The 24,572-nt window shown below is 42.8% G+C and overlaps 1 protein-coding gene across 1 annotated transcript in view; it reads left to right on the forward strand.

Moving 5' to 3' along the window:
• The first annotated feature begins 2,389 nt into the window (after positions 1–2,389).
• LOC109904696 (gap junction delta-2 protein-like) overlaps positions 2,390–24,572 on the forward strand; it is a 36,389-nt gene continuing 14,206 nt past the window's right edge. Inside the window, exon 1 of the mRNA XM_020501874.2 lies at positions 2,390–3,639. Coding sequence (XP_020357463.1) covers positions 3,569–3,639 — 71 coding nt within the window. The 5' untranslated portion in view covers positions 2,390–3,568. The remainder of the gene's footprint in view (positions 3,640–24,572) is intronic.

Here is a 24,572-nt window from a genome sequence, read left to right on the forward strand (position 1 = left end):
TGTTGATCCATCCTCCGTGTTCTCCCATGACAGCCATTGAACTCTGGTAGCTCTTTTAATATCACCAATGGCCTCATGGTGACATCCTTAAGCAGTTTCCTTCCTGTCCTGCAGCTCAGTTCAGAAGGACGATCTTTGTGTCTGGATGGTTTAATCCATCCTACACAGCATAATTATTAACTTGACCAAGCTTAAAGAGAGATTCAATATTATTTGTTATTGTTACCCGTCTACCAATCAGTCTTTATGAGGCTGACAAACAGCTCCCTGGTCTTAGTGCTTGAAATGTAATGCTTGACTGAGTGACCTTACATATGTATGTATGGGGGGGTGCAGGGGAAAAGGTTAGTCATTCCAACATTTTGTCAACCCCTTTTTCACACAACGAGTCTATTTAATTTACACTATGTGACCAAACGTGGCCAGCCAGGCACTATCCAGGGCCCACATTACCCTGCCCCTACCCACAGTGTAGTTCCCCTCAACACACTGATGGCTCTGAGACTGTGCCCACAGTAAACCGTACCTATGTTATGGCCGTTGACAGCAATAGGAGTAAAAAGGCACATTTCTATTTCACAATGCAATGAACAATAATGTTCTCGTTTAATCTATTCTGTCAATGCTACCAGCCATCTTGGTGTTCATTTTGGTTCATCATGACCGTCAGTCATTTTGAGTGTTCAGATTTAGGTGTGTTTGAGAGCGATGGTTTTCATGTTTTTCTCCTATTCTCCCTCACCTCACGTGCGAGCCGTTGATGGAGCCAGATTGCCTTAGCATGAGGTAGATGACTGTGGTGCGCCGTGAGAGGAGTCGAGCGGTACACATTATGAACGCTCTCACTGCTCACCTGCATCACTTCATTACAGTGTGTATCACGGCTCCCCGAGCACATCGGTGTGCTGAGCCAGCAACCATCAGTCCCCCATCTATAGTCCTATATACCGGTCTTCAAGCTGTCCTTTCTCCTATCTCAAATACACATGAATAGTGAAGGTGAGTGGGGAATACCTCGTCCCCTCCGCTACCGACTGCACTGATACTGACCATAACTCACTCGCTCAGGACATGACTATGTCAAAGACCTTTCTCTTGGGAGGTATTTCTAATCTTCACCTGAACCTCACAGTGGATGCTCCCATGAATGTGAGAGGATGGGTAACAGAGTGATATGAACTGTGTACATACAGTAGCTTACAAGTCAGATCCCACGTCTGTATTCACCAGGGATGATAAGGGTCTGGATCCTTGTGACTGCTCTCCATGAGTCCTCCCAGTCCGGCGTCTGTGCTGGTGTCCAGCTGATGATACACAGACACACTAGTATATACACCTTGTAAAGGCCTCGGGCACTCCACTCCCATTGTGATGTCATTTCCTGCTTAGAAAGGGTTATGCATGAAGAGAGAGAGAGAGCATCATCTGGTCTAGGTTCAAAGTCACTGCAGAATTAGACTTTTTCCACGTTTCTCCAAATGTCAAATATAGAAACTGCAAGCTGCTTCAAACGTCAAATCTCTTTGTTAAATCTTGTCTCTCTTTAATTCCAACGCACGCACACACACACACGCACGCACGCACGCACGCACGCACGCACGCACGCACGCACGCACGCACGCACGCACGCACACACACACACACACACACACACACACACACACACACACACACACACACACACACACACACACATACGCCTTCAGTCTTGCTCTGCTCTCTCCTTCCCTTGGCTGTGGGTAGAAAGAGAGAGAGAGGGGTCATCTGTATGTTCGCATTTCCACCAGAGACTTAGCAAGTGTTTGTGCATTTGAGGGTGGCCACAACAGCGAAGGTGACCATGACAGTCTTCTACATCCCCCAACACCATGCCAGTGCCAATAAACACAGTTGTCAATGTGAACGCTCTGTGTACACACAAACGGTGAGATGAGAGGAGAGGTAGAAGAGGTAGAAAAGGGGAAAGGAAGGTAGACCAGTCACGCCAGTAGGTGCGGAAAATTGAGAAATGGAGGAAAAGCAAGGCAGGATGAGAGTGATAAAGGAAAATGGTTTGTGTGTCGGTTGTGTTGTAATTGGAGTGGAACACTGAGAGATGAGAGAGAGGAGGGGATAAACAGAGCAAAGGATGGAGGGATGAGCAGAGCGATGATTCCTCTCTCTAATCTTCTGGACACACGCACGAGCCGGGTGCCTGCAGGCAAAGAGCGAGAGAGTAAGAGAAAGAGAGTGAGAGAGAGAGAGAAAGAAAGAAAGAAAGAGAAAGGGAGAGAGAGTGAGAGAGAGTAAGAGAGAGAGTGAGCGAGAGAGAGAGAGAGAGAGAGAGCGAGAGAGAGTAAGAGAGAGAGAGTGAGAGAGGGAGAGAGAGAGAGAGAGAGAGAGTAAGAGAGAGAGTAAGAGAGAGAGAGAGTGAGAGAGGGAGAGAGAGAGAGAGTGAGCGAGAGAGAGAGAGTAAGAGAGAGAGAGTGAGAGAGGAAGTGGGCAGGTGGAGAAGGTGGAGACAGAGAGTGTCAAACTGTGAGGGGAAACTAGATGAAGGCAGAGAAGCAGCAGAGGGAGGGAGAAGAAGAAGAGCTATCATTCCTAGCACGCTGAGAGAAACCAGTGAGGAGCTTTCCTTATGAGCACCAGCAAAGCAGAAATTCACTCTCGCTCTCTGCCAGAGTGAGAGGGGGAGAGCGAGAGAGTAAACGAGAGAGAGAGAGCTACACTACTCCACCGCTGACGGTGTGAACACAACGAGGAGAGAGGAGAGAGGGAGAGGGAGAGAGAGGCAGAGAAGCACAAGACTAGCCACAGGGAAGGAGAGAGAGACAGGACGGAGGAGAGACAGAGTGGAGGGAGGGAAGAGGAGGATGAGGGAGGAGTGGAGAGAGAAGACAGACGCTGATCTTTGACTGTTGAGGACCGAGTGCGAGTCTGTGAGCGTGAAGGAGTGTGCTTGTGAGACTGGGTGCGATGGATCACTGTTCCTGCACACTGTAAGTCTCAGTGCATGGCAGGGCATTTAGAGTGTGTGAGTTTGGTTTCATTGTGTTGGGTGGTGTTTTATCAGACATAGCACAGTGGCTGAGGGATTACGACAGCTGGGGAGAGAGTGTGTCTACGTGTGTTGTGGTAGCGAGCAGGGGCAGCTGTGTGTGTGTGTTTGTCTGTGTGAAAGAAGCAGGGCAGCTGAAGACAGAGATAGGTAGAGAGGCCAGGTACACCTAGAGGGCAGGTTCACAAAGAGAGAGAACTCACGTGAGGACAGAACAAGTGAAAACAGGGACACCAACTCTGCCACCAGATACAGAGTTTGTATGTGTGCGTCTGCACAGCGGCATACAGAGAAGCACCGGTCCAGTCATCTCAGGTCAGCGCAGCGGGGGTCCAGGGATGTCCATCAGGCAGCTATGGGGGCCCAGTGAGCTGTAATAGAGGACGCCCTCGGCCCCCAGTCCCACCCAGCAGCAGCGCTCTCTCCTCCCCTCCGGTGGGTAGACTCACGTGGGCCTAGGGCACCTCAAAGCCCAGAGTGAGGACCAACAGCGGGGTTCCTGTACCCAGAGGAGTAACCACGGCCATCATGGGGGAGTGGACCATCCTGGAGCGCCTTCTGGAGGCTGCCGTCCAGCAGCATTCCACCATGATCGGAAGGTAAGCAGCATACTGATATCTAGAGCAGAGGTATTCAAATCTGAGCCTGCAGGTCCAGAGTACTGCCGATTCTGTTCTACCTGATAATGAATTGCGCGCACCTGGTGTCCCAGGTCATTAACAGTCCCTGGTTAGTGGGAAAGAATGAAAATCAGCGTGGAACTGGCTTCAAAGTCCAGATTTGAATTTGCCTGATCTAGAGGTTAAATTACATGACATTCAAAAGGTTTCCATTCCGAAGGCTCAATCGCAAACACAATGGCTATGACATTAAAATAAAACAAAACATTACATTACCATTTTAAATGGGCAGATTGATAGTCAATGTCTCTGGTGTTGGCCGCAAAGGGCATTATCCGCTATTGGTTATGATGGGGATGATGCTAGGTATTGGATAAGGGGCTTATTGCGAGGATATTCTCTTCTGTATGGTCAGTTTGAGGCTCTCAATGGAGCTTCCCCTCTGTGTGTCATCTCTATGTGTTGCAAATATGGTCTGATTGAGTCTGTGGCTTCCTGTCCAAAGTGGCTGATCAGAAGCTGAGAGGCTTTGTTTAAATCCTGTCGACAAAGTGATGGGATGATGATGGGAGGGTGGGAATGGAGGGGGGAGAATGAGGGGGATGAGAGATGCCATTGGTCAAGAGGGGCTTCAGCTGTCAGAGTTTAGAACAGCACGAGGATGCAGAGACCTCGTTTGACTTTCGTCCAGTCCATTCCTCTCACTTTCTCCTCTCTCTCTCGTTCTCTCTTTCTCACACACACACACACACACACACACACACACACACACACACACACACACACACACACACACACACACACACACACACACACACACACACACACACACACACACACACACACACACACACACACACACACACACACACACACACACACACTCTCTCGCTCCTTTCTCTCTCACACTTTCTCTTACTCTTTGATAGAGTGTGATGTTCTATGTGTGGTAGTCGTCAGAGAGCTTGTTTTCACAGAGCTGCATGCAACAGGAAATGGTGTCTAGTCCTCTGGGAAGTCACTACAGAAGGCTGTAGGGTTGGTTGTGTCCTCATTATGGGCAGTGTGGTCATTGGTCCTCCCTGACATCTGCATAAAGATAAATGAATGCTCCAAGACTGCAGTAGAAAGTGTTCTCATTTGGCTTGCCTATCCACATCTCCCTAATATTGAGTTGCACCTTCCCCTTTTGCCCTCGGAACAGCCTCAATTCAGCAGGACAGGGTTTCTACAAGGTGTCGAAAGTGTTCCACAGGGATGCTGGTCCATTGTTGACTCCATTGCATCCCACAGTTGTGTCAAGTTGGCTGGATGTCCTTTGGGTGATGGACCATTCTAGATACACACGGAAAAATGTTGAGCGTGAAAAACCCAGTAGCATTGCAGTTCTTGACACAAACCTCATTCAAAGGCACTTACGTCTTTTGTCTTGCCCCATTCACCCTCTGAATGGAACACATGCACAATCCATGTCTCAAACCTTAAAAAGCCTACTTTAACCCTGTCTCCTCCCCCTCATCTAAACTGTTTGAAGTGGACATCAATAAGGGATCATAGCTTTCACCTGGATTCAGCTGGCCAGTCTATGTCATGGAAAGAGCAGGTGTTCCTAATGTTTTGTACATTCGGTGTACTACTTTTGAACCGAGCCCTATGGACCATAGTCATAAGTAGGATACTATAAAGGGAATAGGGTGTCATTTGGGATGTACATGTTGTTACTGAGTAAAGACACATCTCATTCATATCTAGATTGGGAGTTGGTGTATCATTATATTACATATGTGTTTTGAATTATATCACACATTAATTGTGAGGGTCTTATGTCATTGGTTGTCCTAATGTAGTGGAGGCTTAAAAGTGAAACGAGAGAGAGAGAAATTGGAAAACACTAAACAAACAACAACACAAAGAATTATCTATCCAAAATGGAGATGTATGGGTAAACCACTTCTCCAATCGGTTTGGCTTCTATAACAAAGAATAAAGAGCAAAAACATATACATGATCAAATACAGATCTTAGAATCAACTATTAAAGACTACCAGAACCCACTGGATTCTCCAATTACATTGAATGAGTTTAATGCTGTTTACAGGACAAAATAAAAACCCTCCAACCCAAAAAGGCCTGTGGTGTTGATGGTATCCTCAATGAAATGATCAAATATACAGACAACAAATTCCAATTGGCTATACCAAAACTCTTTAACATCATCCTTAGCTCTGGCATCTTCCCCAATATTTGGAACCAAGGACTGATCACCCCAATCCACAAAAGTGGAGACAAATTTGACCCCAATAACTACCGTGGAATATGCGTCAACAGTAACCTTGGGGAAATCCTCTGCATTATCATTAACAGCAGACTCGTACATTTCCTCAATGAAAACAATGTACTGAGCAAATGTCAAATTGGCTTTTTACCAAATTACCGTACAACAGACCATGTATTCACCCTGCACACCCTAATTGACAACCAAACAAACCAAAACAAAGGCAAAGTCTTCTCATGCTTTGTTGATTTCAAAAAAGCCTTCGACTCAATTTGGCATGAGGGTCTGCTATACAAACTGATGGAAAGTGGTGTTGGGGGTAAAACATACGACATTATAAAATCCATGTACACAAACAACAAGTGTGCGGTTAAAATTGGCAAAAAACACACACATTTCTTCACACAGGGTCGTGGGGTTAGACAGGGATGCAGCTTAAGCCCCACCCTCTTCAACATATATATCAACTAATTGGCGCGGGCACTAGAAAAGTCTGCAGCACCCGGCCTCACCCTACTAGAATCCGAAGTCAAATGTCTGCTGTTTGCTGATGATCTGGTGCTTCTGTCACCAACCAAGGAGGGCCTACAGCAGCACCTAGATCTTATGCACAGATTCTGTCAGACCTGGGCCCTGACAGTAAATCTCAGCAAGACCAAAATAATGGTGTTCCAAAAAAGGTCCAGTCACCAGGACCACAAATACAAATTCCATCTAGACACTGTTGCCCTAGAGCACACAAAAAACTATACATACCTTGGCCTAAACATCAGCGACACAGGTAACTTCCACAAAGCTGTGAACGATCTGAGAGACAAGGCAAGAAGGGCATTCTATGCCATCAAAAGGAACATACATTTCAACATACCAATTAGGATTTGGCTAAAAATACTTGAATCAGTCATAGAGCCCATTGCCCTTTATGGTTGTGAGGTCTGGGGTCCGCTCAGCAACCAAGACTTCACAAAATGGGACAAACACCAAATTGAGAGTCTGCACGCAGAATTCTGCAAAAATATCCTCTGTGTACAACGTAGAACACCAAATAATGCATGCAGAGCAGAATTAGGCCGATACCCACTAATTATCAAAATCCAGAAAAGAGCCGTTAAATTCTATAACCACCTAAAAGGAAGCGATTCCCAAACCTTCCACAACAAAGCCATCACCTACAGAGAGATGAACCTGGAGAAGAGTCCCCTAAGCAAGCTGGTCCTGGGGCTCTGTTCACAAACAAAAACACACCCTACAGAGACCCAGGACAGCAGCACAATTAGACCCAACCAAATCATGAGAAAAAAAAAAGATAATTACTTGACACATTGGAAAGAATTAACAAAAAAACAGAGCAAACTAGAATGCTATTTGGCCCTACACAGAGAGTACACAGCGGCAGAATACCTGACCACTGTGACTGACCCAAAATTAAGGAAAGCTTTGACTATGTACAGACTCAGTGAGCATAGCTTGCTATTGAGAAAGGCCGCCGTAGGCAGACATGGCTCTCAAGAGAAGACAGGCTATGTGCTCACTGCCCACAAAATGAGGTGGAAACTGAGCTGCACTTCCTAACCTCCTGCCCAATGTATGACCATATTAGAGAGACATATTTCCCTCAGATTACACAGATCCACAAAGAATTCGAAAACAAATCCAATTTTGAAAAACTCCCATATCTACTGGGTGAAATTCCACAGTGTGCCATCACAGCAGCAAGATTTGTGACCTGTTGCCACTAGAAAAGGGCAACCAGTGAAGAACACACACCATTGTAAATACAACCCATATTTATGCTTATTTATTTTATCTTGTGTCCTTTACCATTTGTACATTGTTAAAACACTGTATATATAATATGACATTTGTAATGTCTTTATTGTTTTGAAACTTCTGTATGTGTAATGTTTACTGTTAATTTTTATTGTTTATTTCACATTATATATTATCTACCTCACTTGCTTTGGCAATGTTAACACATGTTTCCCATGCCAATAAAGCCCCTTAAATTGAATTGAATTGAGAGAGGGAGAGAGGGAGAGAGAGAGAGAGAGAGAGAGAGACAGAGACAGAGACAGAGACAGAGACAGAGACAGAGACAGAGACAGAGACAGAGACAGAGACAGAGACAGAGACAGAGACAGAGAGAGAGAGAGAGAGAGAGAGAGAGAGAGAGAGAGAGAGAGAGACAGTATCTACTGTAGTCTACTTCATAATACAGTACTGGGCCCAAAAGCTGGTGGTCCATAATTTGTCATACAATATTAGATACTTTGTGTATAAATTACATTATCAGCTATTCAGCACATTCATTATAGGGTGACACATTGTTTGAAGGGTACCTACATTAGGACTTCATAACACATTCATAACCCATACATAACACTATCATAATCAGTGTCTATCGCTATGTCTATATGAATGTTCCTCCAGGACTAGCACTATAGAATTAGAGTGTAATATGTGTAGAGCCTGACCCCTGGCTGCCTGACCCCTGGCTTCCCCAGATGTGTGCTTCCATTAGGAAACAGACCAGTCAGCCTGTATCTGGTAGCAGTGCTATGAATGATCATACCTCCCCTACTCATTCATGATCCACACTGATCATCTGAATTAGTCACCCACGCTAGAAGGAGTGAGAGCAAAGTGTTATTCACACTCTAACAGACAGAGGCAGGCGCCATTGCTTTAGTCTGCAGAGGCCGGTTACAGTCATAGAAATACAATTACTAGAAAGGTAATCCCCTTTTCAAGTAATTGTTCTGATTTCCCCATTCTAGTGTCTGTTCTAGTAGTTATATTTATATGGTTACAGAACCAGTGTACGGTCTCTCTCTCTCTCTCTCTCTCTCTCTCTCTCTCTCTCTCTCTCTCTGACAATTGTATTAAAGCGTAAGATGGTAATAGGAACTTCAGCAAGAGGGCTTATTGGAGTTAGAGTTAAAGCAATTGTCTGTACTGTTCCGTAGCCGAATCATTTGGTCATGTTTGCTTTTCATCCATTGCTACACTCTTAGAAGAAAATTGCTATCTAGAACCTAAAAGAGTTCATCACCTGTCCCCATAGGAGAACCCTTTGAAGAACCCTTTTTGGTTCTAGGACGTACCCTTTTGGTTCCAGGTAGAACCTTTTTGGGTTCCATGTAGAGCCCTTTCCAAAGAGTTCTACTTGAAACCCAAAAGGGTTCGACCTAGAACCAGAAAGGGTTCTCCTATAGGGAAAACTTAAGAACCCTTTGGAACCCTTTTTTCTAATATTCACTATTGTTCAGCCGCCATAAAGAGCGATGGCTCTCCATGACATGACATCTGACCGTGGTATCATCACTGTTTAGAAACATTGTGGAAACTTGGAATCCCCCTGAGCACAAGTCTCTGATTGGTCCTTCTACTGTGGTTTGGGGCTCTTCATTGGTCACTGTCTGAAGATGCGAGGAAATAAGGGAGGAAGCATCATGGCTCCCTTATTCCCCTTGGTGATGCCACTGTGCATTCCCTCGGGACGACACGAAAACAAACTGGCTGCTTTTCAACACAAATCACATTAATCGCATTAATATTAACACACGCAGATGTGTTTGTGTACATTTGCAGGAGAGATGCCACACTCCTTTCCCAATGCAGTGTGTGTGTGTGTGTGTGTGTGTGTGTGTGTGTGTGTGTGTGTGTGTGTGTGTGTGTGTGTGTGTGTGTGTGTGTGTGTGAGAGTGTGTGTGTGTGTGTGTGTGTGTGTGTGTGTGTGTGTGTGTGTGTGTGTGTGTGTGTGTGTGTGTGTGTGTGTGTGTGTGTGTGTGTGTGTGTGCATATGATTTATCATATTATTATAAATACAATTCCTGGCTGAGATCAGATAGTGGCTTCCTTCCATTGATATGCAGGCTGGAGAGGGAGAGAGCATGACTGAACACTGGCCACAACCAACCTCTGATCTCGACACTGATACCCATTGTTGGAAGGAAGATCCTCAAAACAGGCAGAGATCATAATGTCTTGGCTATAACCCAGCTTCATGACTGATGAACACTTTGTACAGTTGGTGGAAAACATTGTAGACAGCAACTGACAAGGGGAGTAGGAGTTGGTAAAACATATTGTTTTGAGTTAGATCAATTATTATTAGATACAATTTGATGAACTTATTATTTTGAGTTGCGTTAGACTTGGATAAAGGAGTAGGAAATGGAACATGCGAGGGAACCCATGCAATGGAACCCATGCGAGGGAACCCATGCGAGGAACCCATGCGAGGGAACCCATGTGAGGGAACCCATGCTCCTGTCAGGTTAAACCTGGTGGAAACCATGTGGTTGGACACCAATCAGTATGATATTCTTACCTGATGGATTTGTTGTAGTTACTTATTAATCATAGTAGCGCTGAAACAACCATACTTACTATTGGTAGAGGAGCTAGCCTCAATGGCATGGCATTCTCTGTGTTTTGCCTCAGGGCAATGTCATTGGGTATTAGACATAGCATAATATAGTACACACTGTTTGTGTGCTTTTGCTGCGTGGGCAGCTTTGGGTTAGAAGGGCAGCATATGTGTGTGAGCAAAAGATTGGGGGTCTTTGTTGTGTGTGTGTGTGTGTGTGTGTTTGTGTGTGTGTACCATGTTCTCTTCCTGTACTGTCAGTCAGCATGGCTTCTCAGCAGGCTCTCTGAAATCAATATGCATCTGTGTCACCGATGAGGAAGGAGAAGAGGACTAGACCCCCTGTGCTCCAAACACACACAAACACATCTACAGTGTATAAACACACAAACACATCTACGGTGTATAAACACACAAACACATCTACAGTGTATAGTAGACATGAATCCGTGTATAAACACACAAAACACATCTACAGTGTATAGTAGACATGAATCAGTGTATAAACACATAAACACATCTACAGTGTATAAACACACAAACACATCTACAGTGTATAGTAGACATGAATCAGTGTATAAACACATAAACACATCTACAGTGTATAGTAGACATGAATCAGTGTATAAACACACAAACACATCTATGGTGTATAGTAGACATGAATCAGTGTATAAACACATAAACACATCTACAGTGTATAAACACACAAACACATCTACAGTGTACAGTAGACATGAATCAGTGTATAAACACATAAGCACATCTACAGTGTATAAACACACAAACACATCTACAGTGTATAGTAGACATGAATCAGTGTATAAACACATAAACACATCTACAGTGTATAGTAGACATGAATCAGTGTATAAACACACAAACACATCTATGGTGTATAGTAGACATGAATCAGTGTATAAACACATAAACACATCTACAGTGTATAAACACACAAACACATCTACAGTGTACAGTAGACATGAATCAGTGTATAAACACATAAGCACATCTACAGTGTATAAACACATAAACATATCTACAGTGTATAGTAGACATGAATCAGTGTATAAACACATAAACACATCTACAGTGTATAAACACACAAACACATCTACAGTGTATAGTAGACATGAATCAGTGTATAAACACAAACACATCTACAGTGTATAAACACATAAACACATCTACAGTGTATAAACACATAAACACATCTACAGTGTACAGTAGACATGAATCAGTGTATAAACACATAAACACATCTACAGTGTATAAACACACAAACACATCTACAGTGTACAGTAGACATGAATCAGTGTATAAACACATAAACACATCTACAGTGTACAGTAGACATGAATCAGTGTATAAACACATAAACACATCTACAGTGTACAGTAGACATGAATCAGTGTATAAACACATAAACACATCTACAGTGTATAGTAGACATGAATCAGTGTATAAACACACAAACACATCTACGGTGTATAGTAGACATGAATCAGTGTATAAACACACAAGCACATCTACAGTGTATAAACACACAAACACATCTACAGTGTACAGTAGACATGAATCAGTGTATAAACACACAAACACATCTACAGTGTACAGTAGACATGAATCAGTGTATAAACACACAAACACATCTACAGTGTACAGTAGACATGAATCAGTGTATAAACACACAAACACATCTACAGTGTACAGTAGACATGAATCAGTGTATAAACACACAAACACATCTACAGTGTACAGTAGACATGAATCAGTGTATAAACACATAAACACATCTACAGTGTACAGTAGACATGAATCAGTGTATAAACACACAAACACATCTACAGTGTACAGTAGACATGAATCAGTGTATAAACACACAAACGCATCTACAGTGTACAGTAGACATGAATCAGTGTATAAACACACAAACACATCTACAGTGTATAAACACACAAACACATCTACAGTGTATAAACACACAAACACATCTACAGTGTATAAACACATAAACACATCTACAGTGTATAGTAGACATGAATCAGTGTATAAACACACAAACACATCTACAGTGTACAGTAGACATGAATCAGTGTATAAACACACAAACACATCTACAGTGTATAAACACACAAACACATCTACAGTGTATAAACACACAAACACATCTACAGTGTATAAACACACAAACACATCTACAGTGTATAAACACACAAACACATCTACAGTGTATAAACACATAGCTTATACTAAAGTACAGGTCATCTAAACACATTTCAGTGCAGTCATTTGAGTTGGATAAACATCATTTTTTGAGTTGGATAAACATCATTTTTTTAGTTGGATAAACATCATTTTTTAGTTGGATAAACATCATTTTTTGAGTTGGATAAACATCATTTTTTGAATTGGATAAACATCATTTTTTGAGTTGGATAAACATCATTTTTTGAGTTGGATAAACATCATTTTTTGAGTTGGATAAACATACTTTTTTTGAGTTGGATAAAGTGATTGTTTAGAGTTGGATGGACATGTTATTTTGGATAAAAATATGATTTTCCCTTTGCTGGAGCATGGCTCCATGTAGCTCCGACTTCTTTTAACCACTGATCGTTCAGTTGAATCAGTGTGAGGGCTTCCACAGGTCTGTGTTCAACTCCGGTGAGAGTATTGGAGTCAGGGAGCTGTGAGGTAATGGCTATTTAGGGGGGAGAGCACTGAGAGAGCACATCGGTGTGTGTGTGTGTGTATTAGAGGGCCCATACCTTGCGGAGTCCCCCACAGGTCTATTTATTACCGTCCTCATTTCAGATACATTGGCCCCTAGAGTGTTTACAGTCTCTTCTTCCCCTTACATCAGGGGTAGGCAACTAGATCGGAGGGAATGGTCGTAGGGCTGGAAAATAATTTGAAAACGTTTTCCACTTTAAATTGACAACACCTAAGCCCAGAACGAGATTGCATTTGAAAATAACAATCGTTATATCTCTTACATTGAGACACGATCACATTACCGCTTTTTATTTTATTTGTGGGAATAATTTGGAACAGACTTCCTAAATTATTATTGTTTTGCTGAATTCCTGGTGATTTTACAGTCTTTAAAAATGTTTTTACCAAAAACTACACTGAACAAAAATATAAACGCAACATGTAACAATTTCAAAAGTTTTATTGAGTTACAGTTCATATGAGGACATCAGTCAATGGAAATAAATTCACTCGGCCCTAATCTATGGATTTCACATGACTGGGAATACAGATATGCATCAATTGGTCACAGATCAGAAAACCAGTCAGTATCTGGTGTGACCACCATTTGCCTCATGCAGCGCGACACATCTCCTTTGCATAGAGTTGATCAGGCTGTTGATTGTTGTCCCACTCCTCTTCAATGGCCGTGCAAAGTTGCTGGATTTGGTGGGAACTGGAACATGCTGTCTTACACATTGATCCAGAGCATCCCACACATGCTCAATGGGTGACATGTCTGGTGGGTATACAGGCTATGGAAGAACTGGGACATTGTCAGCTTCCAGGAATTGTGTACAGATCCTTGCGACATGGGGCCGTGCAATATCATGCTGAAACATGAGGTGATGGCGGGGGATGACTGGCACGGTTATGGGCCTCAGGATCTCGTCACGGTATCTATGGGTACTCAAATAGCCATAGATAAAATGCAATTGGAAAGGTTCAGAACTTTTGTGAAACATCACAGCACAGTTGAAAAATATATGGCAAATAAAAATCTAAACTGGATGGTGTTCAGAGATAGATGGGAGGGGTTTAGGGTAGCTGAAGGATGAGATTAAAAACTCAAAAAAGAGAACTATTGTAAAATACATTGTGTCTGTAAAATGTATATAGTGTGTATAAATGTAAACTTTATTTAACTAGGCAAACAAATTCTTATTTACAATGACGGCCTACCCCGGCCAAATCCGGACGACGCATTATGTGCCACCCTATGGGACTCCCAATCACGGCTGGTTGTGATACAGCCTAGATTTGAACCAGGATGTCTGTAGTGACGCCTCAAGCGCTGAGATGCAGTGCCTTAGACCACTGCGACACTTGCGAAGTAGAACCCTAAGTGTTGTTCTGAAAGAGCTGCAAAACCTGGACCCGTACAAATCAGCTGGGCTTGACAATCTGGACCCTCTATTTCTGAAACTATCCGCCGCCATTGTCGCAACCCCTATTACCAGCCTGTTCAACCTCTCTTTCATATCGTCTGAGATCCCCAAGGACTGGAAAGCTGCCGCAGTCATCCCCCTCTTCAAAGGGGGAGACACCCTGGACCCAAACTGTTACAGACCTATATCCATCCTGCCCTGCCTATCTAAGGTCTTCGAAAGCCAAGTCAACAAACAGGTCACTGACCATCTCGAATCCCACCGTACCTTCTCCGCTGTGCAATCTGGTTTCCGAGCCGGTCACGGGTGCACCTCAGCCACACTCAAGGTACTAAACGATATCATAACCGCCATCGATAAAAGACAGTACTGTGCAGCCGTCTTCATCGACCTTGCCAAGGCTTTCGACTCTGTCAATCACCATATTCTTATCGGCAGACTCAGTAGCCTCGGTTTTTCGGATGACTGCCTTGCCTGGTTCACCAATTACTTTGCAGACAGAGTTCAGTGTGTCAAATCGGAGGGCATGCTGTCCGGTCCTCTGGCAGTCTCTATGGGGGTGCCACAGGGTTCAATTCTCGGGCCGACTCTTTTCTCTGTATATATCAATGATGTTGCTCTTGCTGCGGGCGATTCCCTGATCCACCTCTACGCAGACGACACCATTCTATATACTTTCGGCCCGTCATTGGACACTGTGCTATCTAACCTCCAAACGAGCTTCAATGCCATACAACACTCCTTCCGTGGCCTCCAACTGCTCTTAAACGCTAGTAAAACCAAATGCATGCTTTTCAACCGATCGCTGCCTGCACCCACATGCCCGACCAGCATCACCACCCTGGATGGTTCCGACCTTGAATATGTGGACATCTATAAGTACCTAGGTGTCTGGCTAGACTGCAAACTCTCCTTCCAGACTCATATCAAACATCTCCAATCGAAAATCAAATCAAGAGTCGGCTTTCTCGCTACATATTCGTCGCCAGACCCACTGGCTCCAGGTCATCTACAAGTCCATGCTAGGTAAAGCTCCGCCTTATCTCAGTTCACTGGTCACGATGGCAACACCCATCCGTAGCGCTCCAGCAGGTGTATCTCACTGATCATCCCTAAAGCCAACACCTCATTTGGCCGCCTTTCGTTCCAGTACTCTGCTGCCTGTGACTGGAACGAATTGCAAAAATCGCTGAAGTTGGAGACTTTTATCTCCCTCACCAACTTCAAACATCAGCTATCTGAGCAGCTAACCGATCGCTGCAGCTGTACATAGTCTATTGGTATATAGCCCACCCATTTTCACCTACCTCATCCCCATACTGTTTTTATTTATTTACTTTTCTGCTCTTTTGCACACCAATATCTCTACCTGTACATGACCATCTGATCATTTATCACTCCAGTGTTAATCTGCAAAATTGTAATCATTCGCCTACCTCCTCATGCCTTTTGCACACATTGTATATAGACTCCCCCTTTTTTTTCTACTGTGTTATTGACTTGTTAATTGTTTACTCCATGTGTAACTCTGTGTTGTCTGTTCACACTGCTATGCTTTATCTTGGCCAGGTCGCAGTTGCAAATGAGAACTTGTTCTCAACTAGCCTACCTGGTTAAATAAAGGTGAAATAAAAAAAATAAAAAATGGTTGTCCATTAGTTTGGTCCAATTAGGGGAGGAGTGGTAGGGTTAGGGGAACATAATAAAGGAAAAGATATATACAAAATATATATATACAGTACAAGCCAAAAGTTTGGACACACCTACTCATTCCAGGGTTTTTCATTATTTTTACAATTTCTACATTATAGAATAATAGTGAAGACATCAAAACTATGAAATAACACATGGAATCATGTAGTAACCAAAAAAACTGTGTTAAAAAATCTAAACATATCTGAGATTTTTCATAGTAGCCACCATTTGCATTGATGACAGCTTTGCAAACTCTTGGCATTCTCTCAACCAGCTTCATGAAGTAGTCACCTAGAATGCATTTCAATTAACAGGTGTGCCTTGTTAAAAGTTCATATGTGGAATTTCTTTCCTTCTTAATGCGTTTGAGCCAATCAGTTGTATTGTGACAAGGTAGGGGTGGTATACAGAAGATAGTCCTATCTGGTAAAAGACCAAGTCCATATCATGGCAAGAACAGCTCAAATAAGCAAAGAGAAATGACAGTCCATCATTACTTTAGGACATGAAGGTCAGTCAATTCTGAATATGTCAAGAACTTTGAAAGTTTCTTCAAGTGCAGTCGCAAAAACCATCAAGCGCTATGATGAAACTGGCTCTCATGAGAACCGCCACAGGAAAGGAAGACCCATAGTTACCTCTACTGCAGAGGATAAGTTCACTAGAGTTAACTGCACCTCAGATGGCAGCCCAAATGAATGCTTCACAGAGTTCAAGTAGCAGACACCTCTCAACATCAACTGTAAAGAGGAGGCTGCGTGAATCAGGCCTTCATGGTTGAATTGCTGCAAAGAATCCACTAAAGAAACCACTACTAAAGAAACCACTACTAAAGAAACCACTACTAAAGGACACCAGTAAGAAGAAGAGACTTGCTTGGGCCAAGAAACACGATTAGTCCAAATTTGAGATTTGTGATTCCAACCACTGTGTCTTTGTGAGACGCAAAGTAGGTGAACAGATGATTTCTGCATGTGTGGTTCCCACCGTGAAGCATGGAGGAGGAGGTGTGCTGGTGCTTTGCTGGTGACACTGTTGGTGATTTATTTAGAATTCAAGACACACTTAACCTGCATGGCTCCCACAGAATTCTGCAGCGATATGCCATTGGATCTGGATTGCGCTTGGGACTATCATTTGTTTTTTCAACAGGACAATGACCCAAAACACACCTCACACCTCAACCCAATTGTGAGGGTTTGGGATGAGTCGTACCGCAGAGTGAAGGAAAAGCAGCCAACAAGTGCTCAGCATATGTGGGAACTCGTTCAAGACTGTTGGAAAGGCATTCCTCATGAAGCTGGTTGAGAGAATTCCAAGATGGTGCAAAGCTGTCATCAAGGCAAAGGGTGGCTGCTTTGAAGAATCTAAAATGTGTTTAACACTTTTTTGGTTACTACATAATTCCATATGTGTTATTTCATAGTTTTGATGTCTTCACTATTATTCTACAATGTAGAACATAGTAAAATGAAGAAAAACCCTTGAATGAGTAGGTGTGTCCAAACTTTTGACTAGTACTGTATGTATATGTACATACTTACAAAAAAATATATATGGGATTGGAAATGATGCAGACAATTACATTGATGGAAGCTAAAATCTATCTGCAATATTAAATCTGATTGTGTTCACTGTCCGTAGCTTATGCCTGCCCATACCATAAGCCCACCGCCACCATGCCATCTTCCCGGTAGAGTTGAATCCAGGATTCACCCGTGCAGAGCCAACTTCTCCAGCGTGCCAATCCCACCGATCTCTCTTTTCACTCCTTCCTCCCAAAACCAATCCTCCTCTCACACGTTTCATCTTTTCTTTCTGTTATTCCCGACCTTACAATCCTTTAATGCTAATCTTGCTGTCATCACTGTTAAAGTCATACAGATAAACCCTTGTCTTATGTGTATGAGTGTATGGATAAACCATGTCACTGTGAAAAGGTGTAAGATCTCCTATACACAAGTGTTACATTCTGAGTGTTTTTCTCTCAATGGAGGTCTGTCTGACTGGCTGTATCCAGATGTCCTGGTGAAACACCACAACACGGTCACTAAGATTAGAAGAGGTTGAGCCAGACACTTAATGAGTAGTGACAGGAGCAAGATGGTGGACTGAACACAGCAATGTAGATCACCTCAAGATAAAAACGCAATATTCAATATCGGTAAGTTAGACTAAATATTAGCACTTCACAATTTGATGGGTAATAACCTTCAATCTGGATAACAACACAAAACAAATTTTAAGACTAGAGAAATGTATTGACGAATATTAGCAAAACAAGCAACACCCAAACATGACGGAGAGTAAGACAGGGGAACCTATCTCAACATGACGGAGAGTAAGACAGGGGAACCTATCTCAACATGACGGAGAGTAAGACAGGGGAACCTATCTCAACATGACGGAGAGTAAGACAGGGGAACCTATCTCAACATGACGGAGAGTAAGACAGGGGAACCTATCTCAACATGACGGAGAGTAAGACAGGGGAACCTATCTCAACATGACGGAGAGTAAGACAGGGGAACCTATCTCAACATGACGGAGAGTAAGACAGGGGAACCTATCTCAACATGACAGAGAGTAAGACAGGAGAACTTATCTCAACATGACGGAGAGTAAGACAGGGGAACCTATCTCAACATGACAGAGAGTAAGACAGGGGAACCTATCTCAACATGACAGAGAGTAAGACAGAGGAACCTATCTCAACATGGCGGAGAGTAAGACAGGGGAACCTATCTCAACATGACGGAGAGTAAGACAGGAGAACCTATCTCAACATGACGGAGAGTAAGACAGGGGAACCTATCTCAACATGACGGAGAGTAAGACAGGGGAACCTATCTCAACATGACGGAGAGTAAGACAGGGGAACCTATCTCAACATGATGGAGAGTAAGACAGGGGAACCTATCTCAACATGACAGAGAGTAAGACAGGGGAACCTATCTCAACATGACGGAGAGCAAGACAGGGGAACCTATCTCAACATGACGGAGAGTAAGACAGGGGAACCTATCTCAACATGACGGAGAGTAAGACAGGGGAACCTATCTCAACATGACAGAGAGTAAGACAGGGGAACCTATCTCAACATGACAGAGAGTAAGACAGGAGAACCTATCTCAACATGACGGAGAGTAAGACAGGGGAACCTATCTCAACATGACAGAGAGTAAGACAGGGGAACCTATCTCAACATGACAGAGAGTAAGACAGAGGAACCTATCTCAACATGACGGAGAGTAAGACAGGGGAACCTATCTCAACATGACGGAGAGTAAGACAGGGGAACCTATCTCAACATGACGGAGAGTAAGACAGGGGAACCTATCTCAACATGATGGAGAGTAAGACAGGGGAACCTATCTCAACATGACAGAGAGTAAGACAGGGGAACCTATCTCAACATGATGGAGAGTAAGACAGGGGAACCTATCTCAACACGACGGAGAGTAAGACAGGGGAACCTATCTCAACATGACAGAGAGTAAGACAGGAGAACCTATCTCAACATGATGGAGAGTAAGACAGGGGAAACTATCTCAACATGATGGAGAGTAAGACAGGGGAACCTATCTCAACATGACGGAGAGTAAGACAGGGGAACCTATCTCAACATGACAGAGAGTAAGGCAGGGGAACCTATCTCAACATGACAGAGAGTAAGACAGGGGAACCTATCTCAACATGACAGAGAGTAAGACAGGAGAACCTATCTCAACATGACAGAGAGTAAGACAGGAGAACCTATCTCAACATGACAGAGAGTAAGACAGGAGAACCTATCTCAACATGACGGAGAGTAAGACAGGGGAACCTATCTCAACATGACAGAGAGTAAGACAGGAGAACCAATCTCAAAACGAAAACGTGACTCTTCTACAGACACAGACAATTTAATATTTTCACCACCGGGAAAGGTAAAGGTCGAAACCGATCTGTTCAAATCAATAAATGATGAACTGGGTATACTTGAACTAGTCGGTAAGGATATAAAAGATTTGAAGGCCTCGGGATGAGTAACGAAAAAGCTGCGACATTGGAGAAAGACACAAACAAGCTAAAATGGACAGTCAATAAGATTGCAACCGAAGTTAATGAACTTTAAAAGGAGAACATCGTTTTAAGAGAAGCCTTACTTGACATACAGACTAGATCCATGAGAGATAATCTGGTACTTAGAGGTATCCAAGAGAAAGAAGGAGAAGTTCCTGAATGTGTAGTTAGAGAGTTCCTCCTTACAGCGCTTCAGATCCCACACGAAGCTATTGACAAAATCCAACTCGAACATGTACACCACTTCGAGCAGAGGTATGAACGGCAAATCGTTGTCAAATTTGCTTTCTTTGAAGATAAAATAATGGTTAAAAGCCTGGTTAAATGACTTGCTGGCACGAAAATAGGCATGAATGATCAGTTCCCGAAGGAAATTGCAGAACGGCACAAAGTTCTGTGTCCAATTTTCAAGGAAAATAGATTGAAAGGGAAACGCTTAGCTCTGCAAACTGTATATTGATAATCAATTGTTCAGAGACACAAAGACTACTCTATGGCTATTCTCCATGGCTATCTTCTTATGTTCATACAAATATTTACACATGTTAAGTTTGCTGAAAATAAGCGCAGTTGACAGTGAGGACGTTTCTTTTTTTGCTGAGTTTAGCTTTTCTATCTATCTTCAAATATAACTAATTGGAACACAAAAGCACTAATTCAACATGGTGGAGATAAAAACACAGCAGACAGAAGGCACAGTATGTGGGTATGTGTGGATGCATTGAGATGGATGGTGTGGTGTGGTTTTTGGTGTTTGGGAAAGTGTGGTGTTAAGTGACTGGGAAAAGAAATGGTTGCATATCCCAGAACCAATGTATGTCTGTGAGCAGGGGTTGCGAGAGAGCTTTCAATTTTGTGCAGATGAGGGATATACATTTTATAATGAATTATACATCTTATTTATTTATTGTCTTATCACGGTGGAACTGCATTTAAAAATAAATTATACATCTAATTTATTTATTGTCCTATCATGTGGAGCTACATTTTTAAAATAAATGTTAATTTATTTATTTATGGTCCTATATTGAGGGAATGGTCCACAACCCTATACCCTAGACACCCACCTGAATGACCCAGATACTAAGGAGAAGTTCCTATTTGTTTTATGGGCCTGCTGTAAGCGGCCTGTATGCAACCTAAATGCGGTCAATGCATCCCTCATGATTCTGAGCCAGTCTGGCAGGTTGGTCCTGCAAAGCCAGAGCCCCCTGATGGGAGAGCATAATATAAAAGGAAATTGTCAAAGATGCTAAAGAGAACGCTGACGACCTTGTACCTATCCGGTGGGGTGCCCCCACCCAGGCACAAAATCAAAGGTCTAACTGCATGGAGATGTTTGGGAATATGGTAACAACGGGGTACCATGTTGTGGGTGTTTCAGGTGAAGGGGGTATATCTGACCTCCATCATCTAGGACGTGACAATGGTTAATCATATCTCCCCATTTCTGCCTTTTTTTGTGCTCAGTTTTGCAGGCCTTCGCATACAGCTGCGACTGTATATGCATTCGTAAATCAAGACCTTTCTTGAATTGGGCTCTGGGGTGGTGCAACTGTTGAGAATCTGAGTCTATGGTTGTTGTGGGGGAAAGGGGTTGAGTGTGTGTGTGTGTGTGTGTGTGTGTGTGTGTGTGTGTGTGTGTGTGTGTGTGTGTGTGTGTGTGTGTGTGTGTGTGTGTGTGTGTGTATATATATATATATATCCCACAACTGTTGCGAGGGAGTAAAAGATGTTAGGGACAATATAGGATGAATCACAATAATTGTTTGAGTGAGGGTGATGGAAATGCATTTGCTGGTTGATCTGCATCTTTTCTGTGGGTGGCACTGTGTGCTCTTTTCGAAGGATGGGTCACGGTCTCTCCGGAGCCATGGGATCTGGGGGGTTGGGGGTGGTCTGTCGGGCATTGGGATGACAACCCAACTCGGGATGAGGGGTTTTAGCAGGTGGAATAGTGGGGACCAATTGGAGGTTTACTTAGTAGCAATGCAAATATCATGGCACAGCTATATAGACACTCAATCATCATGTTACTTTTTAATGGTGAGTTTACAAACATATGATGATAAATAGAATTGAAACTTGTGTCTCATTATGGTAATTGGTGAAATAAGTATAGCCAGTTATAATTGTAATGGCTTAGCAGATAAGAAAAGTAATGAACACGATGGGAGGCAGTGAGCTGGTTTCAGCGCCGGGCGCAGCCGGTGTTTGGTTGTGAAGAACCACAGGAGGCAGGTAACTGGGTCCAGGGGCAGGCAGAAGGTCATACACAGGGGGTCCAAAAAGGCAACAGTACAGGCAGGGAAAAGGCTAGTAATGTCGTCCGGGAGATCAGGCAAGTGGTTGAAAACAGGAAATCCAACAGGCTAAGGTACAGGCAGGGAATAGGCATCATTAGTGAGGCAGGCAAAACTATCATACACAGGAGGATTAAATTACAAGCAAACCAGCACTCCAAATACAAGTGTGTCACAAAACAAACAATACCTCACAGTGATGGGGTGCAAAGAACTGAACTAAATAGTGTGTGATAATGACATACAGGTGTGTGAACAGGTGATCAGAATTCAGGTGATTGGGATCTGGAGAGTGAGCTGCGTTCAGGGGATCTAGGTGTTTGAGAGTGTGAGTTGGAAGCAGACGTTACAAAAAGACGATCAGTATTTACCTGGTTAAAAGAAAAGGAATCTAATGTCTATTGTTTACAGGAAACTCATTCAAAAATGTTAGATTAAGTTTGTGGAAAAAGAACTGGGGGGGCGAAATATATTTCTCCCACGGGCAAAGAAATTCAAAAGGGGTAATGATATTAATTAACATTTGATCCAAATGTGCAAATTGTCCAAACAGATCCTCAAGGCAGATGGATGATTTTAAATATGTTATTGGACCATAAACAGATTTGGCGCATTAATATATACGGTCCAAATAATGATGATCCAAGCTTCTTTGAAAATATATAAAAAAATATATCAACTCTACAAGCAACACTATACTCTCTTATTATGGTGGGAGATTTTAATATGGTTTTACTCTTACATGCTTACGTGCTTCTACATCTGCATTGCTCGCTGTTTGGGATTTTAGGCTGGGTTTCTGTATAGCACTTTGTGACATCGGCCGATGAAAAAATGGCTTTAGAAATAAATGTGATTCTTACGGAATTTCCATGTAGGCGAGGATATTGGAAATTGTATTTCTGACATAACATAGGTACAGAAGATCCCCATATTGTATGGGACACTTTTAAATGTGCCTTTAGAAGTCATGCAATCCAGTACTCATCTATAAAACAAAAGCAATTTAGGTCAAAAGAGTCCATATTAACAAAGGAAATAGAAGGACCAACAGTAGAGATAGAGAGCAATAAAAACTGTACCACCGAGGCTCAGAATAAGTTAGAGGAAAAACAAAAAGAAATGGAGGAACTTATTCAAGGAAGATCCAGTGTAATATATTATAAAAATAAAGCGAACTGGATGGAATATGTGAAAAAATGCACCATTTATTTTTCAATCTTCAGCATAGAAATGCTACCAAATATGTTGTATTGAAACTTTTTACAAATGATGGAGTCACTCATGATTCACCGAACGATATTTTGAAAGAGAAAGTAGAGTACTTTAAGAATATGTTTTCGTTTCAGTCTCCTCCATCTTCGCTAACCGAAGCTAATTGTACAGTAGATGTATATATTTACCAACAAATAGATGAGAAGAGGTTGTAGCTGCAGCACTCTACTTTTTACTGTCCCAAACAGCTGGGTAAACAATCAACAGACCATTAGGAATATTAAGAGAGAGAGAGAGGAGAGCAAAAGAGAGAGAGAGGAGAGAGAGAGAGAGAGAGAGAGAGAGAGAGAGAGAGAGAGAGAGAGAGAGAGAGAGAGAGAGAGAGAGAGAGAAAGTGAAAGAGGGATGGAGAAAGAGAGTGGAAAAAGAGGGTTAAGAAAGATTATTCAGGCCGAGAGAGGAGAGGTCAGTGAATCTGGCTGTTGAGAGGCTGGGCTGTTAACGAGGGTTCAGTCCATGAGTCAGCACTTATGACTAACAGGGGTTTATAAATGACCATAAGACTGACCTTAAATGACCGTAAGACTGACCTTAAATGACCGTAAAACTCAAAGAGAAAGACTAGAATAGACACAGTGTCCCAGACCACTCTTAGGCCACTCAATTATTATCTTACAATCTTAACCCATGTCAACACCTCAAACAGTCATGGAGCCATAGATTCAGCCTTCTCAAAGAGCCATACCATGGTTTGTCAAAGATTAAGTAAAGGCCTCGTCGTATAGGCCTCACACCAGCATTGGGCTCTCAACAACAACAGAACATTGAGCTTTCATTATCTG

This window comes from Oncorhynchus kisutch, linkage group LG15, assembly GCF_002021735.2.
Source record: "Oncorhynchus kisutch isolate 150728-3 linkage group LG15, Okis_V2, whole genome shotgun sequence".
Lineage (NCBI taxonomy): Eukaryota > Metazoa > Chordata > Actinopteri > Salmoniformes > Salmonidae > Oncorhynchus > Oncorhynchus kisutch.